At 48.2% G+C, this 19240-nt stretch overlaps 1 protein-coding gene across 3 annotated transcripts in view; it reads right to left on the reverse strand.

Moving 5' to 3' along the window:
• The window catches only part of Wnk2 (WNK lysine deficient protein kinase 2), a 109210-nt gene that overhangs the window by 22056 nt on the left and 67914 nt on the right, over positions 1–19240 (reverse strand). For all 3 annotated transcript variants that reach the window (XM_035441537.1, XM_035441536.1, XM_035441535.1), the window contains exons 12-20: positions 16747–17040; positions 16261–16310; positions 15061–15229; positions 14877–14993; positions 10621–10791; positions 10464–10509; positions 9780–9899; positions 621–1441; positions 265–340 (exon numbers count right to left, since the gene is read on the reverse strand). In XM_035441537.1, coding sequence (XP_035297428.1) covers positions 265–340; positions 621–1441; positions 9780–9899; positions 10464–10509; positions 10621–10791; positions 14877–14993; positions 15061–15229; positions 16261–16310; positions 16747–17040 — 1864 coding nt within the window. The remainder of the gene's footprint in view (positions 1–264; positions 341–620; positions 1442–9779; positions 9900–10463; positions 10510–10620; positions 10792–14876; positions 14994–15060; positions 15230–16260; positions 16311–16746; positions 17041–19240) is intronic.

A 19240-nucleotide genomic window follows, 5' to 3' on the forward strand; every position in this document is an offset into this window, starting at 1 on the left:
GGACCACTCTCTACCTCTTTAGCTGCCTTGTCAGCAGGGAGCTGGAGGCCTAGATGCTTCTTAGAGGGCCCTGGCACCCCCGCTCCCTTATTCTCGCTTTCATGTTCCCAGACAGGACTTTTTCTTTGGATTCTGAGAGCAGTACCCTCTGAAACTTGGTGGGCTATTTCATCCCCGGAAGCGTGAGGATGCAAAGGCTCTGGGCTCCAGGAGGACTGTGGTGCCTGCAGTGTAGCCTGAACCACCTTGACCTTGAGGTGTTACCTGTCATTGGAGAAGATGTACCCTGTTCCCGCTGAGCCAGGGCCCATCCTGCAGGGGCCGTTTCTGACTTCTCCAACTGGAAGAAGATAAAGAAGAAGCAACAGGGGAAGAACTGTGAGCTTGGCTTATCAACATCTTAGCAACTAAACCCTAAGCCGCTGATCTGTGACCCCTCTACAGCTGGAACTGTTCCTAGCCTGCCCTGCCTCCTCCACATGAACAAACAGAGCTTAGTCGCTTGTCACCACACACCACGGGTGCACCACTGAGAGCCAGCCAGGCCCTGCATAGCTCGGATGCCTACCCACCTCCAGCTATGGCCAGGGAGTGGGAATGGGGTGAGTTAAGCTACTCACTGAGGGCTGGGCCTGCTGGCTGAGGCTTGGGGTCCTGTCACTCAAAGCTGAGGGCAGGTCTCCTCGCAGGGGCTCCAAGGTGAAGTCTCTATCGCTTGCCTCCATGGGAGTCCCAGCTGAGGCTGAGGAGGTGGGCACATGCTCCTGATAGAGCAGAGTCCGAAGTTTCTCATCCAGGCTCTTGATGGTGTTGTCCACAAAGCCCACCCTAGGGGGTGGCCCTTCCCCATCTGATTCCAAGGCTGAGGGTGGTGGTGGGGGAGCAGTAGGCCCCAGTGGGGGGCTGGGGAGCTGGGGAGCTGCCAGGCTGATAGTTCCCACGGTAACGGGTGGTGGGAGTGGTGGCTGACCCGGTACAGGCTGTGTGGCCCCAGTGGGGGGGCTGGGCTCTGGCACTGAAGCAGGCAGGGGCTCCCCTAGCGTGCTGACCTCCCTGGCTGAGATGGGCTCCCCCAGACCTGTGGAGCAGCGAGAGGCTTCTGGAGCTGGAGTGCAAGGTCCTTGGCCAGTACTGAGGGGCTGGGCAGCACACTGGGTATGGTGAGTCTCAACCAGTGGCTGGAGGGGCTCATGGATACTGGCTGGTCCTTGTTGGGTCCCTGGACCCCCTGCCTGCATGGCAGTCCCTGATGCTGACTCTGGCACGGTGCTGGTGGCTGGTGCTGCCGGGATTACAGTAGTCACAGGAGGGGAAGATGGGGCCAAGGGGGCTGATGCTCCACCAGGAGGGTTGCTGGAGCCTGCCTGGCTCAGGAGCTGCTGAGCAGCTGGGAAACTAGGTTTGTCCTTCAAGGACAGCTGGTCTGGATAGGGCGCTGGGTCTAGAAGAAAAGAGGGAACGATTGGCATCACTTACCCTGATCTTCTTCAACCAGTCCTTCCCTGTCTACACTGAGTACCTGACTAGGGTGCCTGCAAACTCATTTTTGTTCCTTCAAGATGCCAAATTCCAGTCTGCCACTCAGTCTGGTCTTGACCATTGCCATCAGCTCTCAAGGGATAGTTCTCACTTATGGACCTCTGCTCCTAGAGAGTAGCCTATGGTTCCACACCACCCCTTTCCACCACCTGGCATGGCCTTTTCTCTACATCTATTTGTCCACACTGTCTTTGCTGGACAAAACTTGAACATGAATTTAAAAAGTGACAGTGTTGAGGGAAGCAGTGAGTTATATTTACATCCATGCCCCAGAGCAAGGAGGAATCCAGAACCTTGCAATCCATCAGATGCCCAGTGTTTGGTGCATTCAGAACATAGAATCAGCAAGGAATGCTGGGAGAGAAGGACCTGGGGATCACATGAAAACACAGTCCAACTGTGTCCTGCTAGAGCACCCAGGGCCCTAAAGGCAGTCATAGGGAGGGCACCTAAGGTGTGGTATGTCTCAAATCCATGTGGGTTTGGAGCTCATCTCTTTTCACTTTCAAAAAAGAAGCCCTGTGCCCTTTTATTGACAGGAACATAATACACAAGACTGGGGCTGAGGAGCCGGCCACGCAAGCATAAGGACCTGACTTTAGATCCCCAGCATCCACCCAGAAGCAAGCATGGCGGCATGTACCTATAATCCCAGTACTGGGGGCGTGGGGAGACAGGCAGATCTCTGGAGCTCACTGGGCAACTAGCCTAGCCAAATTGGGAAGTTCTAGGTTCAATGAGAGACCCTTTCTCAAAAAATTAGATGGATGTCTTAAGAAAGAAAAGAAAAACAGGGAGCAACCAAAGAGACGCCCATCATCAACCTCCAGCCACCACACACGGACATGGAGGCTCCCACACGGACATGCGCAACACCTACACAGGCGCTCTCTCTCTCTCTCTCTCTCTCTCTCTCTCTCTCACACACACACACACACACACACACACACACACTGAAAACCATAAAAAGGCAGTAGGAATTGGCTGGCTACCAGGATCCAATGCCCATCTCCCATGCCCAGACCCATACAGATCTGCCACCCCCATTCCACCAAAGGTCAAGAACCGACAAGTCCTCCCTCCTGTTGTCACGATGGCACTGGCATGTCTTCTAAAGAGCACACTTGCTTCCACAGTCTGGAATGTTCTTCTATTCATGGATGGTGGTACAGAGGTGCCCTTGTCCAGCTAGGTGCACACCCAGAGAGGCTGCTGGCCACAGAGAACCTCTAGGCTTCAATAGAGGCGACACTCCAAAGTGGGGACAGTGTCCCTCCTACAGCAATCTGTGAATGCCCATGAGCCTTCCTTCCCTCCTTCCTGGGGGAGTGGGAAAGGCCTTACTTCTGATTGTGGTAACTTTAACATGAAACCAACCCTTTAAATGCCTAACACACAGCATGGTACTGGCTTATATAACCAAATGAAACCTTAGACCTGCATAGCCACTGTTTGTCCTGTCAATCTCCCCTCTACTCTCTGATTCTGACCATATAGACACCTCCTCCAAAGGAGTTGTACGGTACTCACCTTCTCTGAATGGCTTATCTCATTCCACATACCACCCAGGCACATTCATGTTGTTGCTGATGGCAGGATTTCCCTTTCTATGTCTCAATAGCAGGCTAGTGGGTATACACATTGTTTATCCAATCATCCGTTGACAGTCCATTTGTTTCCACGTCTTTGACTACTGCAAATGATGTTGCATGAACACGGAAGAGCAGATACTTCTTCCAGAATTTGCTTTCAATTCCCACAAACACACCCAGAGATGGGACTGCTGAATCATGTAACAGTTCTACTTGTGACTTCTTGAGGAACCTGCATGCTGCTTCCTATAACATCTGTACCAATTTACACTCTCACCAATTGCACAGATGGCTTCCCATTTCTCCACACTCTTGCCAAAACTCTCAGTCTTTTTGTTTTGTTTTATATCTGTTTGTGAGCACGCACACATGCCATGACCTGAGAGTGGGAGTCAGAAGAAACCTTGTAGAAGTCGGTTTTCTCCACCAGCCATGCGGGTCCAGGATCTAACTTGGGTCACTGGGCTTGGTGGCAAGCATGTATACCCACTGAGTCAACATCCTTTGTGCATTTTTTAACTGTATTTTCCTGTGACTAATGTGACTGTCCTCTCTGTGAGCCACCCAGCATCTCCTATGACATACTTGCCCATCAACTGAGCTGCTCTAGTTTGTCTTTTCCTCTGTAAGAACTCTTCATGTCTGCTGGGTGGGAATCACTGCTGGTTGTATGCGCTGCTGGGATCTTCTCTCTGGTTTGTGTGTTTCCTTATTTAGAGTAAAAGGTTTTACTTTCGACAATGTCTGATCTCTCTCTCTCTCTTTTCTTCTTTTGAGATGGGGTCACGGGCTGGTCTTGAACTCATTATGTAGCTGAGGATGACCTTGAACTTCTCTCATTCCTTATTTCTGCACGCTGAGGATTTCAGGGGGCATCACTACACCTGCCTGGTGCAGGCCACCCTGGAAGTTGGAACAAGGGCTCTTGGCATGCTAGGCAAGCACTGAGCTAAGAAATCCCGGACAGAGACTTCCTCTGCTTTCTTCTGCAAGTCACACAATTTTGCACTTTATAGATTTTTAAAATTTTAAATTAAAAATAAACTTGCCAGTAAAGAGATCAAGCATAAAATTAAGTTTTTTTATTTTTTATTGTTTTGGTTTTTCAAGACAGGATTTCTCTGTGTAGCTTGGGAGCTATCCTGGCACTTGCTCTAGAGACCAGGCTGGCCTCAAACTCAAAGAGATCCGCCTGCCTCTGCCACCCGAGTGCTGGGATTAAAGGCGTGCGCCACCAACACCTGGCTAGTATTTTTTTTTTAAGATTTTATTTATTTATTATGTATACAGTTTTCTGCCTGCATGCCAACAGAGGGCACCAGATCTCATTCAAGGTGGTTGTGAGCCACCATGTGGTTGCTGGGAATTGAACCCGGGTCCTCTGGAAGAACAGTCAGTGCTCTCAACCGCTGAGCCATCTCTCCAGCCCAAATTAAGTATTTTATGTTTGATTTATAATTAATTTTTTGTGTGTGATGTGAGGCTTAAGGTCAAAGTTTACTTTTTGGTCTATGAATGAACCATTATTCAACATCCTCATTGAAAAGACGACCAGGCTGAAAGCAGGAATCATTTCTCAAGTTTGTAAAAGAAACAAGGGTGAGGCTGGCCTGTTCAGTGATCTGGGAAGGGTTAGTCCCTTTTGTCTTTCTTGAAGAGATTTTACAGAATTGGGGGGAGGTGGGGGAGGTCTGCCTGAGTTTGAGAAGTCTTTGGGGGAGATTTGACCTGTAGATTCTCCCCCTCTCTCTCTCTCTGTTTTTCGAGACAAAGTTTCTCTCTGTAACAGTCCTGGCTGTCCTGGCACTTGCTCTGTAGACCAGGCTGGCCTCGAACTCACAGAGATCCGCCTGTCTCTGCGTTCCAAGAGCTGGGATTAAAGGCATGCGCCACCACTGCCCCGCAGATTCTTTCTTTCTAATAGATCTGGGGTGGTACATCTTTTCCATAGTAGGTGAGTTTTATCAGTTAGTGAATTTTGCAGAATTAACTAGTCCTTTTCATTTAAGTTGTTTAGTCTACATCTATAGGTTTATTCATTAACTCCAACAGTACCCTGTATCCTTTATCTATAATATGTTCTATTTTATGTCTTTTTTTGGGTCAGTTTTACTAGAGGTTTATAACTTTAGTGATTTTTTTTTTCAAAGAATCAGTTTCCATCTTCATTGGTTTTATCTGTTTTACTTATCTGTACATTTTAAAATGTTGCTTGCTTCTGCTCTTTATTTTCCTGGTTTCACTGTCTTTGGATTTATTCTGTCCTCATTTCTCAAGGTAGAAAGTTGTATTAACTTTTTAGTACTGTAATGTTTCCTTGTAACTTTAGCCACATCTCATAAAATTTAATGTTATCTTCTTGAGTTTATTCAAAATGTCCTGACTTTATTAGGGCTTTTTTTTTTTTTTTCTACCATAGATAACATGACCTGTCACTCAACTCTTGGTTACATTATACCAGAGACTGTAGTCAGTACAATGTTGACTTTTTTTCATGTTGGGTTTCTTTTTTATAACTCAGGGTAATTGCTCTACATGTCCAAGTAAGAATGCATTCCACCCATGCAGAATGCTCTACAAACATCAAGTAGGTCCAGTTGGCTACTGTGGCTGGTTTTTCCTCTTCCTGAGAGAGGAGTGTGGAAGCCTCCACTACAGTTGCAAATTGTCTGTTTCCACTTTTAGTTCTGGTGGGGTTTTCTTCCTGCAAGATTTTATTATTTTGATTATTTTTTGAAGCAGGGTTGAACTACTATATGTAGCCCAGGCTGGCTTCAAACTGGTGATCTGCCTCAGCCTCCCAGAGCTGGGATTGCAGGCTTGTGTTACCATGCCAGGCCTAGTTCTGCTAGTTTTAAAGTTGTTACTAGATACACTTATTTCTAGGGCTCTAAATGTGTTTTGGAAAGCGAAGCTTCAATGAATGTGGAACATGACTTTTTAACACTGATGATTTTCTTTGCTCAGAAGTCTATTTTGTTTGAAGTTAACTTCAAACAGCAACTCCAGCAATCTTTTGAGATGTCTTTATAGAGCTTATCTTCTACTACACACTCTCGGGTTTAAAAAAATTATTTTTAAGTATATTTTTGTGAGTGTTTGCCCACATGTAACATATATATGAACCTCAATACGCGTGCCTGGGGCCTGTGGAGGCCAAACAATGGTGCTGGATCTCCTGGAACTGAAATTAAAGGCAGTTGTGGGCCACTATGTAGGTGCCGAGGGCCAAACCTGGGTAGCAAATGCTCTTAACCCCTGAACCATCTCTCAAGCTCTCATCCATCTGTTTACATAACATATTGAAAGTTTCTAGTAGATGCTTCTATTTAATTCATGTTGTTGGGTTTCTTACCCCACTTTTTAAATCAACATTGTCATTTCATTGAGACATGGTATTTCACCTGCTTAAAGTCTATCATTTTATTGTTCTGTTTTTTAAAGATTGTTTATCTTCATTTTCTCTTTTCCTTTCTTTCTTTTGGGTCACTTGATTCTTTTTTATTTGATTTCTATCTATTAGGATTTTGAGTACATCTTTTTGAACAATTCTTTTAATGGTCATGCTAGGGATTCCAAAGCACACACTCCCACTTTCCAGTCTTCTTAGATTTGGTTGGTTCACACGCTCCATTCAGAGCCCCTTCAGTCGGAAGGCAGAAGCCTTGCAAACACACAGCTCACTTTGCTTTCTTACAGCCGTGTCCCATATCTACATACATGGAAAGTTCATCTGCTGTTGTGGTTCTGAAATTGTGCCACCAGTTTCAAAGGAGTCAAGAGGAGAATAATCTGTGATAGCCCACCCCCAGCCCAGGTTGTACTTTCTTTGTTCTGACGGTACTGACTGGGATCATCTCCCTTCAGTTTGAAGATCCTGAATCTTACAGAATAGGTTTTGAAATTGCAACATTGTATCTCTGTTTCGAAGGGGCATTTTCTCTGAAGGCAGAGGTTGGTCATCATCACTTTCATTTCTCCACCTTTCCAGTGCTGTCCGTTTGCTTCTGGATGTCATCACTTCTGCAGAGAAATCTGCAGCCATGCGCCCATGCCCTTCCTTTAGGCGACATCGGTTTGCTTGCTGCCTTCACTTTTTCATTTTAGTTTCCAGTAGACCGGTGCTACGTTCAGGCATGGTTTTCTACAGTCATACCTGCTTGGGGTTTGCTTGGCTTCCTGAATATCCAGGCTCCACCTCTGGAGCCTGGAGCTTTCAGCATTAATTTTTCTACATTTTTTTTTCTTCTGAACTCTGGCACGATGTCAGATGCTTTGGCAGGTCCTGGAAACTCGGCTACTTTACCTTACTTCTCCTCCCTGTGTTCCAGTCAGATAATTTGGATATTTCAAATTTTTAGTGTTAAAACTTGCATGCATTTGTTCTTCTCTGTATCTGTTTTTCCCTGACACCTTCTACTTAAGATTTCTTTCAAGAATGTTTCTGATTGTTCAGACACATTTATAATGGCTGCTTTGGGCGACAGGGTCAGACAACATCTGTGTCACCTTGTTACTGGGCAGGTTGGCATTTTCCACGAAGTTGACATTTCATAGGTTTCTACTTGCCAAGTAATTCTGGTTCTATTTTCAATATCTTGAATAACATGTGAAATCTTATTTTTTTTTTTTTTTTGGCTGTTACAGTGAATGCTGGTATTTTTGCTTTAGCAGATGGTCAACATGACCAGGAGGAGTATCCTGAAAATTGCAGTCTACCTTCTATGGGTCATGGTTACAAGTTGGTTCAATTTTCAATACTTTTACAGGACTAATCTACTTGAAACTGGTACAGTCACTTAGAGGCCAGTCAGGAACCTGGGTGGGGTTCATCCCTTAGCTTAGTTTCCAGTTTTATGTGCCAACTGGGGAGTCACCTGTGTACAATTACACACCAGCTGAGGTCAGCTTATTCTCCCATTTTGTGCCTTTATGGTATTCTCGGTTCCCTTGGAATTCTTACTCTGAACCAATGGTCAGAAACCAGCCAACTTTATGACTGTGCCAAGCTGGGCCAGGCAGTAGAGAGCTTAAGAGAATCAGCAGGCTTCAGGTGTGTGCTCCTGCAGCTCTAGGGCTCTCGAGGTCCAGCCAGCTGCTGGTCCCCATAACTTGCTGCTGCCCCACAGATTTCCCTAGACACCAGAGTTCCTCTCTGCAGGCCTGCCTCTGTCAGCAGTGTCCCAGTGAGCGAGTGCCTGGACTTTATACCTCTTTTCTCTCCAGTGTGGCAGTTGCAGCCTCACTCAGACACTCCTGTAGACTGGGAGATGCTCTCAGTGGTAAAGGGACCAAGAGTGGTCTTGTATCCAGTTTATAACTAGGGTCTGATAATTACTAACTAGGATCTGATACGTTTTCACCATCTTCAGATTTCCAATGCCTTCAAAGTGTAATTTTCATGTAATTCTCATCAAGGTTTTTGGTTTTCCTCTGTGGATAGTTAATTCAAATGAACACATCTGTCACCAGATTCTCCATTCAAGACCCCTACCATATACAAACTTGCTGTGAATAGTTTCCAGGGTCGTTCAGCATGGAGATGAAGGGTGGGGGCTTAACGCTGTGCTCTTAGTCCCACATCACTGCCCATTAAGGACATATCACACTGCACTCCGAGGTCCTTCTAATTTATGGCCTTGTGACAAGGCTTTCCTTGGACCGGGAAGATGGAATATGTTTTGAAAGTAAGCCTTCCAGGTACGGTCAATGGCCCCTGGCTTCTCAGGCTAGTTTGAGCCCATCCCCCTGGCCAGAACACACCTCCTCCCAGTGTATAGCTCACTGGGTTTTACTAATAAGATGACCTTCTCCCTGGGGTAACAAATTTCCAAAAGTATGAAGGAATTCCAATTTACATATCCTTTTTATGAGTGTAGCATGATGGAAACCCATCAAACTCTTTTTAATGATCAACTCTTCCTTGCCAAGTGATAATTAAAACTTTTTTTTTTTTGGTTTTCAGAGTTTCTCTGTGTAGCTTTGGAGCCTGTCCTGGAACTCCCTCTGTACACCAGGCTGGCTTCAAACTCACAGTGATCCACCTGACTCTGCCTCCCAAGTGCTGGAATTAAAGGTGTGCGCCACCAATGCCTGGCAGAATTAAACCTTAAGTTTGTTCCAATGTCTAGTTCATCCTTCTAAGTATCATAAAAATCAAGATTCAATCAACAGTGCAGAAGGTTAGGTTTACAGACATCTGTGGGGATAGGTGCAGGCAGTCTCAGGAGCAAATGAGTAGCGCCATCATCCATGTGACAAATGAGAATTAGGTGGTTTCAGAATCCCAGCTCCCCATGCAAAGTAGGATTCAGAGAGCCTGTTCACCATGGGTATGCAGCCAGATGAGAAAGACAGGGAGGAAGGGCCCAGAGCACATCAGCACACCATCACCTAAGTGGTTAAGATAGTAAGGCTAGCTCAAGCCCATGCTATCTGGTGGTGATTCAGAAAAAAACAAAACAAAACAAAAACCCGGGAGAAATGGTAACATGACCCTGTCAGCTACGCTGAGCTTTGCAGTGACAGTATGGGGTGGCACCAGCCCCCTGCATGATGCCAGGGACCCAACATATCCCAGCACAGGGGTGCACAGACAGAAGCTTCTAGGAAGCTACAGAAGGGGGTCTGGGCTCTGTGTATTCCTACCTTGGCTGGCTTCTGGCTGCAAAGAGCTTGGAGGAAGTGGGGGTGATGATTCAGAAGTATCTGTTGCTGGGTGTTCAGCCACTGGACAGATGATAAACCACCTCTTCCCCGTGTGCAAGACTGAGAAACAGAGCATAAAGGGGTGCTGAGAGGGAGCCAATACCTCTAGGCCAGGGGGACCGACTACTGTACCAGACGCCATGAAGAGCTCTAGGAAGCACATTCCACCTGGAGTTTTCTCCAGGAGGAGTGGACAGGGGACTCAAGCTCTCACTTATAATCCTCAACAGCTTCCTTCCACAACTCGGGTGGCCCTCCAGGCCCCTTGATAAGGAGGCCTTTAGAAAGGGCTTCCATTTGCTCCTTTCAACCAGAAGGCATAGGGTGGGCACCGAGCCTCGCTGGCAGCTGCAGACTCTCGGAAGAACTGATTCAGTTCTTGAAGGAAGCCTTGAAGGAAGGGATGGCAGCTAGTGGTAAGTGGCTGCTGGGACAGGGTAGCCATTACCAGCTGAGAGCCTCATCATCACCCCCACAATCTTGGTGCAGTGGCCAAAGTCCTTGCTGCTATGCTCAACAGGGACTTTCAGTCAAACGCCTGCTTTAGAACACAGAGGGTGTAGGGAAACAGTTCTTCCCTAAGGCTGGCTATTCTGCCAGGTACAGCTGTTGGGACAGACTTACCATTCTGCTGATAGACAGGGGCGTTGGCTTGGGACTGTCCGTTCTCCTACATGAGGGAAAGAGATTTCGGGTCAGCAGCCATGCTCAATGAGAGCTTTTTTCTGAGCCCCCCTGCCTGTTGCAAATACCAGTATGCCCTGGGGACCTGGGATCTCACCTCCCCTGTGGCCAGACCACAGGTACCCAGGTGTGGAGGGCTGGTCCCTGTATCAGAGCCATGATCAGCATCTGTGTCCTCACTGAGCATGTCTTCGGCCTTGTCCATGACATCCTTCATCTGTTCAATGAATGTCTCTCGCTCCGCAGGCAGGATGAAGTCATGCTCTACCTGCAAAGTGACATGGGACTGCTGGTGACAACCTTCCGTAGAACATGGCTGTATGGTAGCTCTATCAGGGATACACAGACCTATCCTGCCCTATGTCCAAAGGGAAGAGATGACAAAGGTTGTGTCCCCTGGTCAGAGCTGAACAGCCAAGGGAGAAAGCTCATGGCCTCAGAGACACAAGAATGCAATTGAAACTGAAAATGCTATCCCACACAACAAGCTAGCCCCATGTGGCACTGCTTTCCTGGAACAAGAGCTGCTCATGGAACCCCAGGCTAGCCTAATAATCTCCAAGAAACAGGTACACTAGTACTGGGTCTAGAGGAGAGGGCCTAATTGGGACACAAGCACTAGACAATGAACCATACCTATTTTCTCTAGAATAACGATAATTATTATTACTTATTTTTAAGACAGGGTCTCACTGAGTAGCCTTGGCTGTCCCAGATGGGACAAAGCTTGTCCGAATAACATCTGTGGTGGTAAATATTATCAAATCAAAGGACCTGGAATCGCCTATAAGACAAACCTCTGGGCATGTTTATGATGGAGTTCCTGCCCTAGGGTCACCAAGGTGGGAAGACTCATCCTAAATGAGGGAGGTGTGTTCCATGGACTGGAGCCCCAGACTGAATGCAAAAGAAAAAGCTGGCTGGCCCCAGCATTCATCTCTCACTGCTTCCTGACTGTGGGTGCCATGTGACAAGCTCCTGTTGCCATGACCTTCCCCACCATGCTGTGAGCTAAATTAAACACTTCCTTGCTTTTGTCAGGTATTCTGTCACGGCAGTGAGACAAGTAACTAACACAACGCACTATTTCACCATTGACTCCTGCTCTTCCACTGGAGTCTCCTGATGCCTCCAACCCTGAAGCAGCGACAGGGAGCAAGGCAGAGGGCCATCAGGAAGCAGGGACTGCACACGGACCGTCTGTGCACTTACTTCCTGCTTAGCTGCAGGAAAGCTTTCGGGTAACTTGGCTTTAAAATGTGTGATTCAATCCATTACACAATTTATAAGAGAAACCAATAGAATGAGAGGAGTATTGGGCATCCCGGGGACCCTGAGAGGAGGATCGGGGTCAGGGCATCCAGGGGACCCGAGATCACAAAGATGCAAGTTTACAAAGCTCAGCAAAATAACTGACTGAGAAACTGTGCAGGGGCTTTGCATGTGTGTGTGCTGGAGAATGTGCAGTACGTGTATGCGCACGTGCGCGCGCGCACGCGACACACACACACACACACACAGAGAGAGAGAGAGAGAGAGAGAGAGAGAGAGAGAGAGCTACTGAAAACAAGTGGACATGAACACGTGGACACATAATACCTAATCACTGTGTTGTGACAGCAAGAAGGGAAGCCTGGAGAAACAGGGTAAGCAGGCAGCATGGAAGACAGAGGCTGGGGGACCACTTTGTGGGCACTGACATTATCATTATGTTTCTATAGCTTGATCTAGAAATGTTCTTGCCCTACAAGTACAAGGACCTGAATTTGATACCCAGGACCCACACAGAAAGAACCAGATGTGGTGGCATCCTTGTAATTCCACTGTTGAGGAGGTGCCTAAGGAATGTCACCTAAGGTTGTCTTTTGGTCTGCACACCCAATGTACATGTAACACATATGTACATATGTTGTGGAATGCTGTCCTTCAAGCATACCAATCACCCCATCTGAACAGGAGCAGCTGTGACTACCCACATAAGCCTCTCAATCTGACCAGTATCAGGAGGTCATTAGAACCTCAGCTGAGATTCTGACCACTCGGCCTGCTGCAACCCCCGAAACCCCCCTCCCAAGTATATGCCCTTGGGAGGTGCTGGTACAAGGCTAAGAGGGTGAGCCCATCTCTGCAGCCATGGGGAAGCTTTTAGTGATGTGGCTATTTGGGGGTCACCCATTCTGTAAGCATGCCCAATATACCCCTCAGTCTGCCAAACTAGCCTTGGGTGGAATCTTTCCTTTGGTCTGTTGTTGTTGCCCTATCTGGGGTAAGTAGATGTTTATGTCTCCCTAGGAAAAGTTCCCATGACAGCATATAAAGTTACGTGACACTCATGTTGAGAAAACCACCCTAACTGTGGGCATTGCCACCTAGCAATGGCCTGGGTACTGGACTGAGTTAAAAGGAAGCAGAGAACCGGCTTTCATTTCCAGTTTCTGACAGGAGGCATGGTGTTGTGACCAGCTGCCTCATGCTTTGGTTGTGATGACTTTCCCGTCAGGTATACTGTACCCTAGAAATGTGAGCCAAAGTAAACCCATTCTAATTTATGTTATCTTCATCAAGAACTGAGGAATCTTCTCACACACCAATTTGTCACATGTATAGGTGGGCTGTCTGTTAAAATCTTATGATAGTCTGTCTTTACCTTACGGTTTTCTGAGGTGAAGGTAACTCTAATATGAAATTCAACAAATGAGTCCTCATTGCATGTTATTTTGTAATGAGTCTAAGTGAAACAAGCACACACACATGAAAGTGAGGAGAGGTGTGTGGTCTCAAAGCTTGGATATTAGAGTAAGGGCCTTCTGAAAAATCACCCAGATACTTTGTTCAAGGGTCCTTCCCTGACCAAACCATATTCAGGCATCTACTATACTCTTCCCTAAGCCTTGACCTCGGTCCCTTCTGCTTTGGGCCTAATTCAGTTACAGCAAGAGTCCTACTAACTCAGCCAAGAGAGAACTCCCTGGCCACCATGTCTGATGAAGCTCCTTGTCACCAGCTTTGATGTTGAAGCCTGACACATCCTCCACAAGGACCAGGTTAATGGGTGTAGCAGGGGTTTCCCTTTGGCTGCAGAGTCTGATGTCACTTCCAGAACACTGAGATGAAGGCAGGGTTCACCACAAGTGACCCTCTCTGAGCATCCTGGACATCAGTGGTCAGGACATGGGGCACACATGCTCAGTGTCCTCACAACCTGACCACCCAACTGTGGCTTTGGCACTCTTGTGTTTTCCTTACATTCCCAACCCTCACCCTGCTCCTGGGTGGTCCCATCCTGCTCCCTCATCCCTGCTTTGTTCAGAGTCAAGTCTGTTTTCTGCTGTCGATCTGGCCAGCCTTCCTGACCATGGTAGCAGACATTGGAATCATCTTTTCTGTCACCCTGAGGGGACTGTGGCCTGCCCTGGCTTAAGGAAGAGCTTGTCTGAGGAATCTCTGTGGAGCAAACAGCAGGATTTTTTTTTTTTTTTTTTTTTTTTTTCGAGACAGGGTTTCTCTGTGGCTTTGGAGGCTGTCCTGGAACTAGCTCTTGTAGACCAGGCTGGTGTCCAACTCACAGAGATCTGCCTGCCTCTGCCTCCTGAGTGCTGGGATTAAAGGCGTGTGCCACCAACGCCCAGCTAGAACATGACTTCTTAAACATGAACGTATGTGACTGAGGGTCTAAGAGAATGTCCCTCTGTAGGACAACGTCTGCCCTACTGAGGTCACAGATAGGTCAGGGAGTCCTTCCTGCCAGGGTCTTCTGCACTTTCATAGACAGTTTGAGATCCAAGTCCCTCACTTCTGGTAGGGCTGGGTGCGGGGACAGAGCAGTACTTCGTGGGAACATAGACAAGGAATCTAAAGACGTCTGCAGGTAAGAAGGGGCCCCCAGGGGCTCTCTCGGGCAGGGAGGGCTGGCTCCAGGTGGAGGGGCTGAAAAAGCTACGGGGATGGATGGGGAAGGAGTCCAGGGCTTGGGTCTGTACTTTCAGAAGCTGAGGAGGCTGAAAGACAACTCTAAGCAGGGGACCACAGGACCTCAGATACTGGGACACAGTTTCTATTTGCTCATCCAGGTCCCCGGCAAGTTCCTCCTTTTTCTCTAAAGGACAGGAAGAGGTGTGGCTAACATCCCTGAATTGTCCTCACACAGGAGCCTGGGGAAGGAGCCCACAGAAACCACCTTCAGGAAGCTGATGTTCTACCTGGATACCCACAGCTCTGGAGACAGCTGCTAGGCTCTGGGCCTAAACCACAGGCTACCCAAACTCCTCCATGCAGGACTGGACTCAACATGTTAACTCCTATAAGAGTCTAAGCACCTCAGGGAGGTGGCCTCGTCCCCTGACCCAGCCTTACCATGTATGTGGCAATCTCATCAGGAGCGTCTCCATCAAGGTCAAACTTGAAGGTCACCATCTTATGGTTATGCGTTTCCAGCTGACACTCCACCATCTTGTCCCCAGTGTTACACACCTGCAGGAAGTAGTGATCAGATTGCAGAGGGCATCACACCCATGTGCCCTAACCCACAGCCACTCACATTCAGGATGGTGAGCCGAGGCCGGCTGGCCCTCTCCTGCCGGGAGCGTGCTCGAGTGGACCTACGGTGGTGTTTCCTGGCAGTCCTGCCCTCCAGCCTGCCCCCTCCAAAGGTGCCTTCACAGTTGTCACTCAGGTCCCTTCCAGAGGTGACTTCAGAACCTCCAAAGCTGAAGGAAAAACCAAGAATGTTAACAGCATACCTGGATAACCAGAAAATCCACTCTAGTCAGTCTAGCCTTGGGGCTTTAAAACTTGAAGTGTCTAAAGCGAATGCCCCCAGTACCCAACCTGTACCACCCATGGGCCGGAGGGAAGTGCCAGCTTCCCAGGGGTGGGCTGTATGACCTTTGTTCTCTAGGCCTTTTGCCTGTGCAATGGGTCTGCATGCCTCATTTTCCCCAGGGGAGCAAACAAGACATCAGAGACTCAAAGCTGTTGTGATGACTGTGGAGTCTGCTGAGCTTCCAACATACACAACATCCAGTCTTCTGGGATGATGGGATCCACGCCACCTCTCACACCCACCTCTGTAAGAGTGACATTGCCACCCCAGAGCTCAGAAAGAGAAGCCTGGACACCGGGACCTGGGCACTTAGACTCTGCCTATGCCATCCCCACCCCCCCAACCCCCGCTTCTGGAATGTCCTCAGCATAAGGATTAGTGCCAGGACCCATAGCCCAGCAGGGGCTGACAACAACCAGGATCCATCCTGGATTAACAAAGACCAGAAAGATGGTCCCTGAGCCACTACTGGGTCAGATTTGGAAAAGAGGGGCAGCACCTGTTAAAAATCCTGATGGTAGGGCTGGAGAGATGGCTCAGAGGTTAAGAGCACTGACTGCTCTTCCAGAGGTCCTGAGTTCAATTCCCAGCAACCACATGGTGGCTCACAACCATCCGTTATGAGATCTGGTGCCCTCTTATGTTGTGCAGATATACATGCAAGCAGAATGTTGTATACATAATATATAAAATCTTTAAAAAAAAAAAAGAAAGAAAGAAAGAAAGAAAGAAAGAAAGAAAGAAAGAAAGTGCCCCTTCTGCTTTCATTAAAAAAAAAAAAAAATCCTGATGGTGTCCTGGCAAACTGGGGCAGGATCTGAACAAAAGAGCCAGGCAGTGCTGGGCTAGGCCAAGCTGGCTCCTGAGCCTGGGCACCCCCACCCACCCAGTCTGAGGGGCAAGGCAGAGCAGTACCTCTCGCAGCTCTGTGGGGGGCCAGGGGGCTTGTCTTGCGAGACCTGCTCCTAAAATAGATCCAGAGTAAAGAGAACAGGGTTACACTGTGCTGACCTACCACCCCTCTGGTGAGAGCAGCATGCTGCTGCCTCCCCCCCTCCTCCGAGGCTCTCTCCGCACAGGGCCCAGTGTGTGGCAGGGTGATCTTGAAAGGCTTAGAAGCAAGCAGATTCCCAAAACCCAGGGTTGCTTCCTTCCACAAACTGCTAACCTACTTTGATCATTCCCCTAAAAAGACACACAGGGTTTGTGAAAGCCCTCGGCAAGCTGTATATCCTCTCTGCGGAAAACCCATTTCTGAAACCCATGCTCTCCCTCCTGATGTGGGCCAATGTAGACAGAGAGGCAGAGCAGCCTGGAGCAGCTGTCCCAGAGCGCACTGTGCCTCCCTCGCCTCTAGAGCTGAGCCCCCAGGTGGCTTGAGCAGGGAACAAGGGCACACACCTCTTGAGCCACTTCCACCATCAGCTGGACAGCAGGGCAGGGACCAGCGACTGCAGGCCCAGTGGGCAGAGGTGGGTTTGTTGGCAGGAGTAGTGCAGAGGTCTGGGTGGGCACACTCTGAGAGGCTGCAGCCACTGTGGGGGCCAGGGAGCTAGGGAGCTTGGGCAGGAGCTCAGGGGCGGTAGGCAGCAGAGTATCTGGAAGAGGAGGGGAAAGGACAGCAGGCGGCAGGGACACAGCAGAGACTGGAGCAGCAACATCCGCAGTGTACGAAGGAGGGTGGCCCAGCAGGACCTGGGGGCACAAGGGATAAGAATGCAGGCTGGGTACCAGGGGGCAATGGCAGAGGCTGTGCCCAGACACATCAGTGAGCACACGGGTTTGGGAAAACAAGGAATGTCTCTCTCTCTCTGATCCACATGCTCCCCACAGGCAATCCTTGTTTTAGAGCACATCTGGAATGTGGATTTTGCAGAGATAAACAGACATGAGGCTCCTCACATACCTCCGTGTGGGAATATACAGACCGAGACTCCCAGGAACTTCAGAATAAGCCCAGACACATAGAATAAGCAATGCACACTCAGTATCTAGGCTGGGCTCTGTCTGTCTCATGTCCTGCTTATCTGGCCTTCTACCTAGTTCAGAGCATGGGGTAGCCGTTCCCAGTCACAGGCTCAACACTTGCCATGTCTCATAAGGCGATGTGGAATTCTGGCTGACTCTCCCCTGTGGATGTTTCTCCTTAGTAACTCTTTGAGTGTGAAAAGTAAGATAGACATCAGTGGGGGACATACCATTCACGACCCCGGTTGGGCCGAGAGGCTGGAAAGTCAGTCAGTGTCTCTTAGGAAAGGGAACAGCCAACACTCACTTAGACTATACTTGGTCATGCAGGATCAGAGAGCTCACTTTGCTCCTGGGCACAGCCCCTCTGCTGGAAGGGATACTTGTGGGGCAGTCAGCCCAGCTCATTAATAAACTTCTAGAAGCTTAATGGAATTCTAAAAACTTTTGGAGGGGGCAGTCAGTGTCCTGGTTAGTTTTATGTCAACCTGACACAAGCTAGTCAATAAAGGGAGCCTCAGTTGAGAAAATGCCTTCATAAAAATCAGGCTGTAGGGTATTTTCTTAATTAGTGATTGATGGGGGAGGGCCCAGCCCATTGTGGGTGGGGCCATCCCTGGGCTGTTAGTCCTGGGTTCTATAAGAAAGCAGGCTGAGCAAGCCAATGAGCAGTATATTCCACAGCCTCTGCATCAGCTCCTGCCTCCTAGTTCCTTTCCTGTTTGGGTTCCTGTCCTGACTTCCTTCAATGAGGGACACTGATGTGGAAATGCAAATCAAGTAAACCCTTTCCTCCCCAAGTTGCTTTTGGTCATGGTGTCTTATCACAGCAATAGAAACCCTAACTAAGACAGTCAACAAGATGGCTTAGTGGGTAAAGGCCTGGCCACCAAATCTGATGACCTGGGTTTAATTTTTAGGGCCCACATGGTAGAAGGAGAAAAAACAAAACAACAACAACAAAAAAAAAAAACAACTTCTGCAAGGTATCCTGTGACCTCTACATGTGTACTGTGGCACACAGGAGCAGCTCCCCCTATCACATAAACAAATAAATGCAACTTAAAAACAAAAAGCCAGGCTTGAAGAGATGGCTCAGTAGTTGAGCACATACTGCTCTTGCAAAGGACTCAAGTTTGGTTCCAAGCACCCATGCTGGGCAGCTCACAAAGGCCTGTAACTCCAGTTCTATAGGGATCCAATGCCTCTGGTCTCTGTGGGCACCTCCACTCATATATATATATATACATACATATATATATATGTATGTATATACACATATATATATGAACATACCTAAACACAGACATATACATAATTAAAAAATTAATCTCCTTTTAAAATAAAAAATAAGATAAACTTCTAGAAGCTCTACCAGACAGCCAGTTGAAGAATCTACCAGTCTGTAGCAACCCCAGAACCCAGAAAGGCCAGAAGCAGAAAACAAGGCCCAGAACACACAGATGATGCTAGAGCCTGCTCTCTTGCTGCTTAGCCTCACTCCTGTCAATCAGTGAGCTCAGCAGCCATTGACACCTTCTCATTCTAGCAACTCACTCAATGAGAACACAAGGGCGACATGTTTCCTCCCACTGGCTTTTTAGACAAATACTTCCCGCTGGCCAATAAACACTACTCCCACCCCATCTCCAAGCACAAATGCCTCCAGAAATGAGGGTGGAAAATCATATGGAAGGGGTTGTATACACACTGAGTGAGCAGCTCCAAGCTGAGCAGCTCAAAACTGAGCCATGTAGCACCTGGCACCAGGGTGCTCCCCCTGGACTCTTTGCTCTTCACAGCAAAGCCAGGAGGAGCTGGTCCATATCATAGTAACCTGAGGTTCAAATGGCAGGGGACATGCCTCAGCTTCAGAGCCGTCAGGGCTTAGAGCTGGGTGAGGTCAGGTTCAGAGAACCCCCAAGGT

The sequence above is a fragment of the Cricetulus griseus genome, chromosome 3, assembly GCF_003668045.3.
Source record: "Cricetulus griseus strain 17A/GY chromosome 3, alternate assembly CriGri-PICRH-1.0, whole genome shotgun sequence".
Lineage (NCBI taxonomy): Eukaryota > Metazoa > Chordata > Mammalia > Rodentia > Cricetidae > Cricetulus > Cricetulus griseus.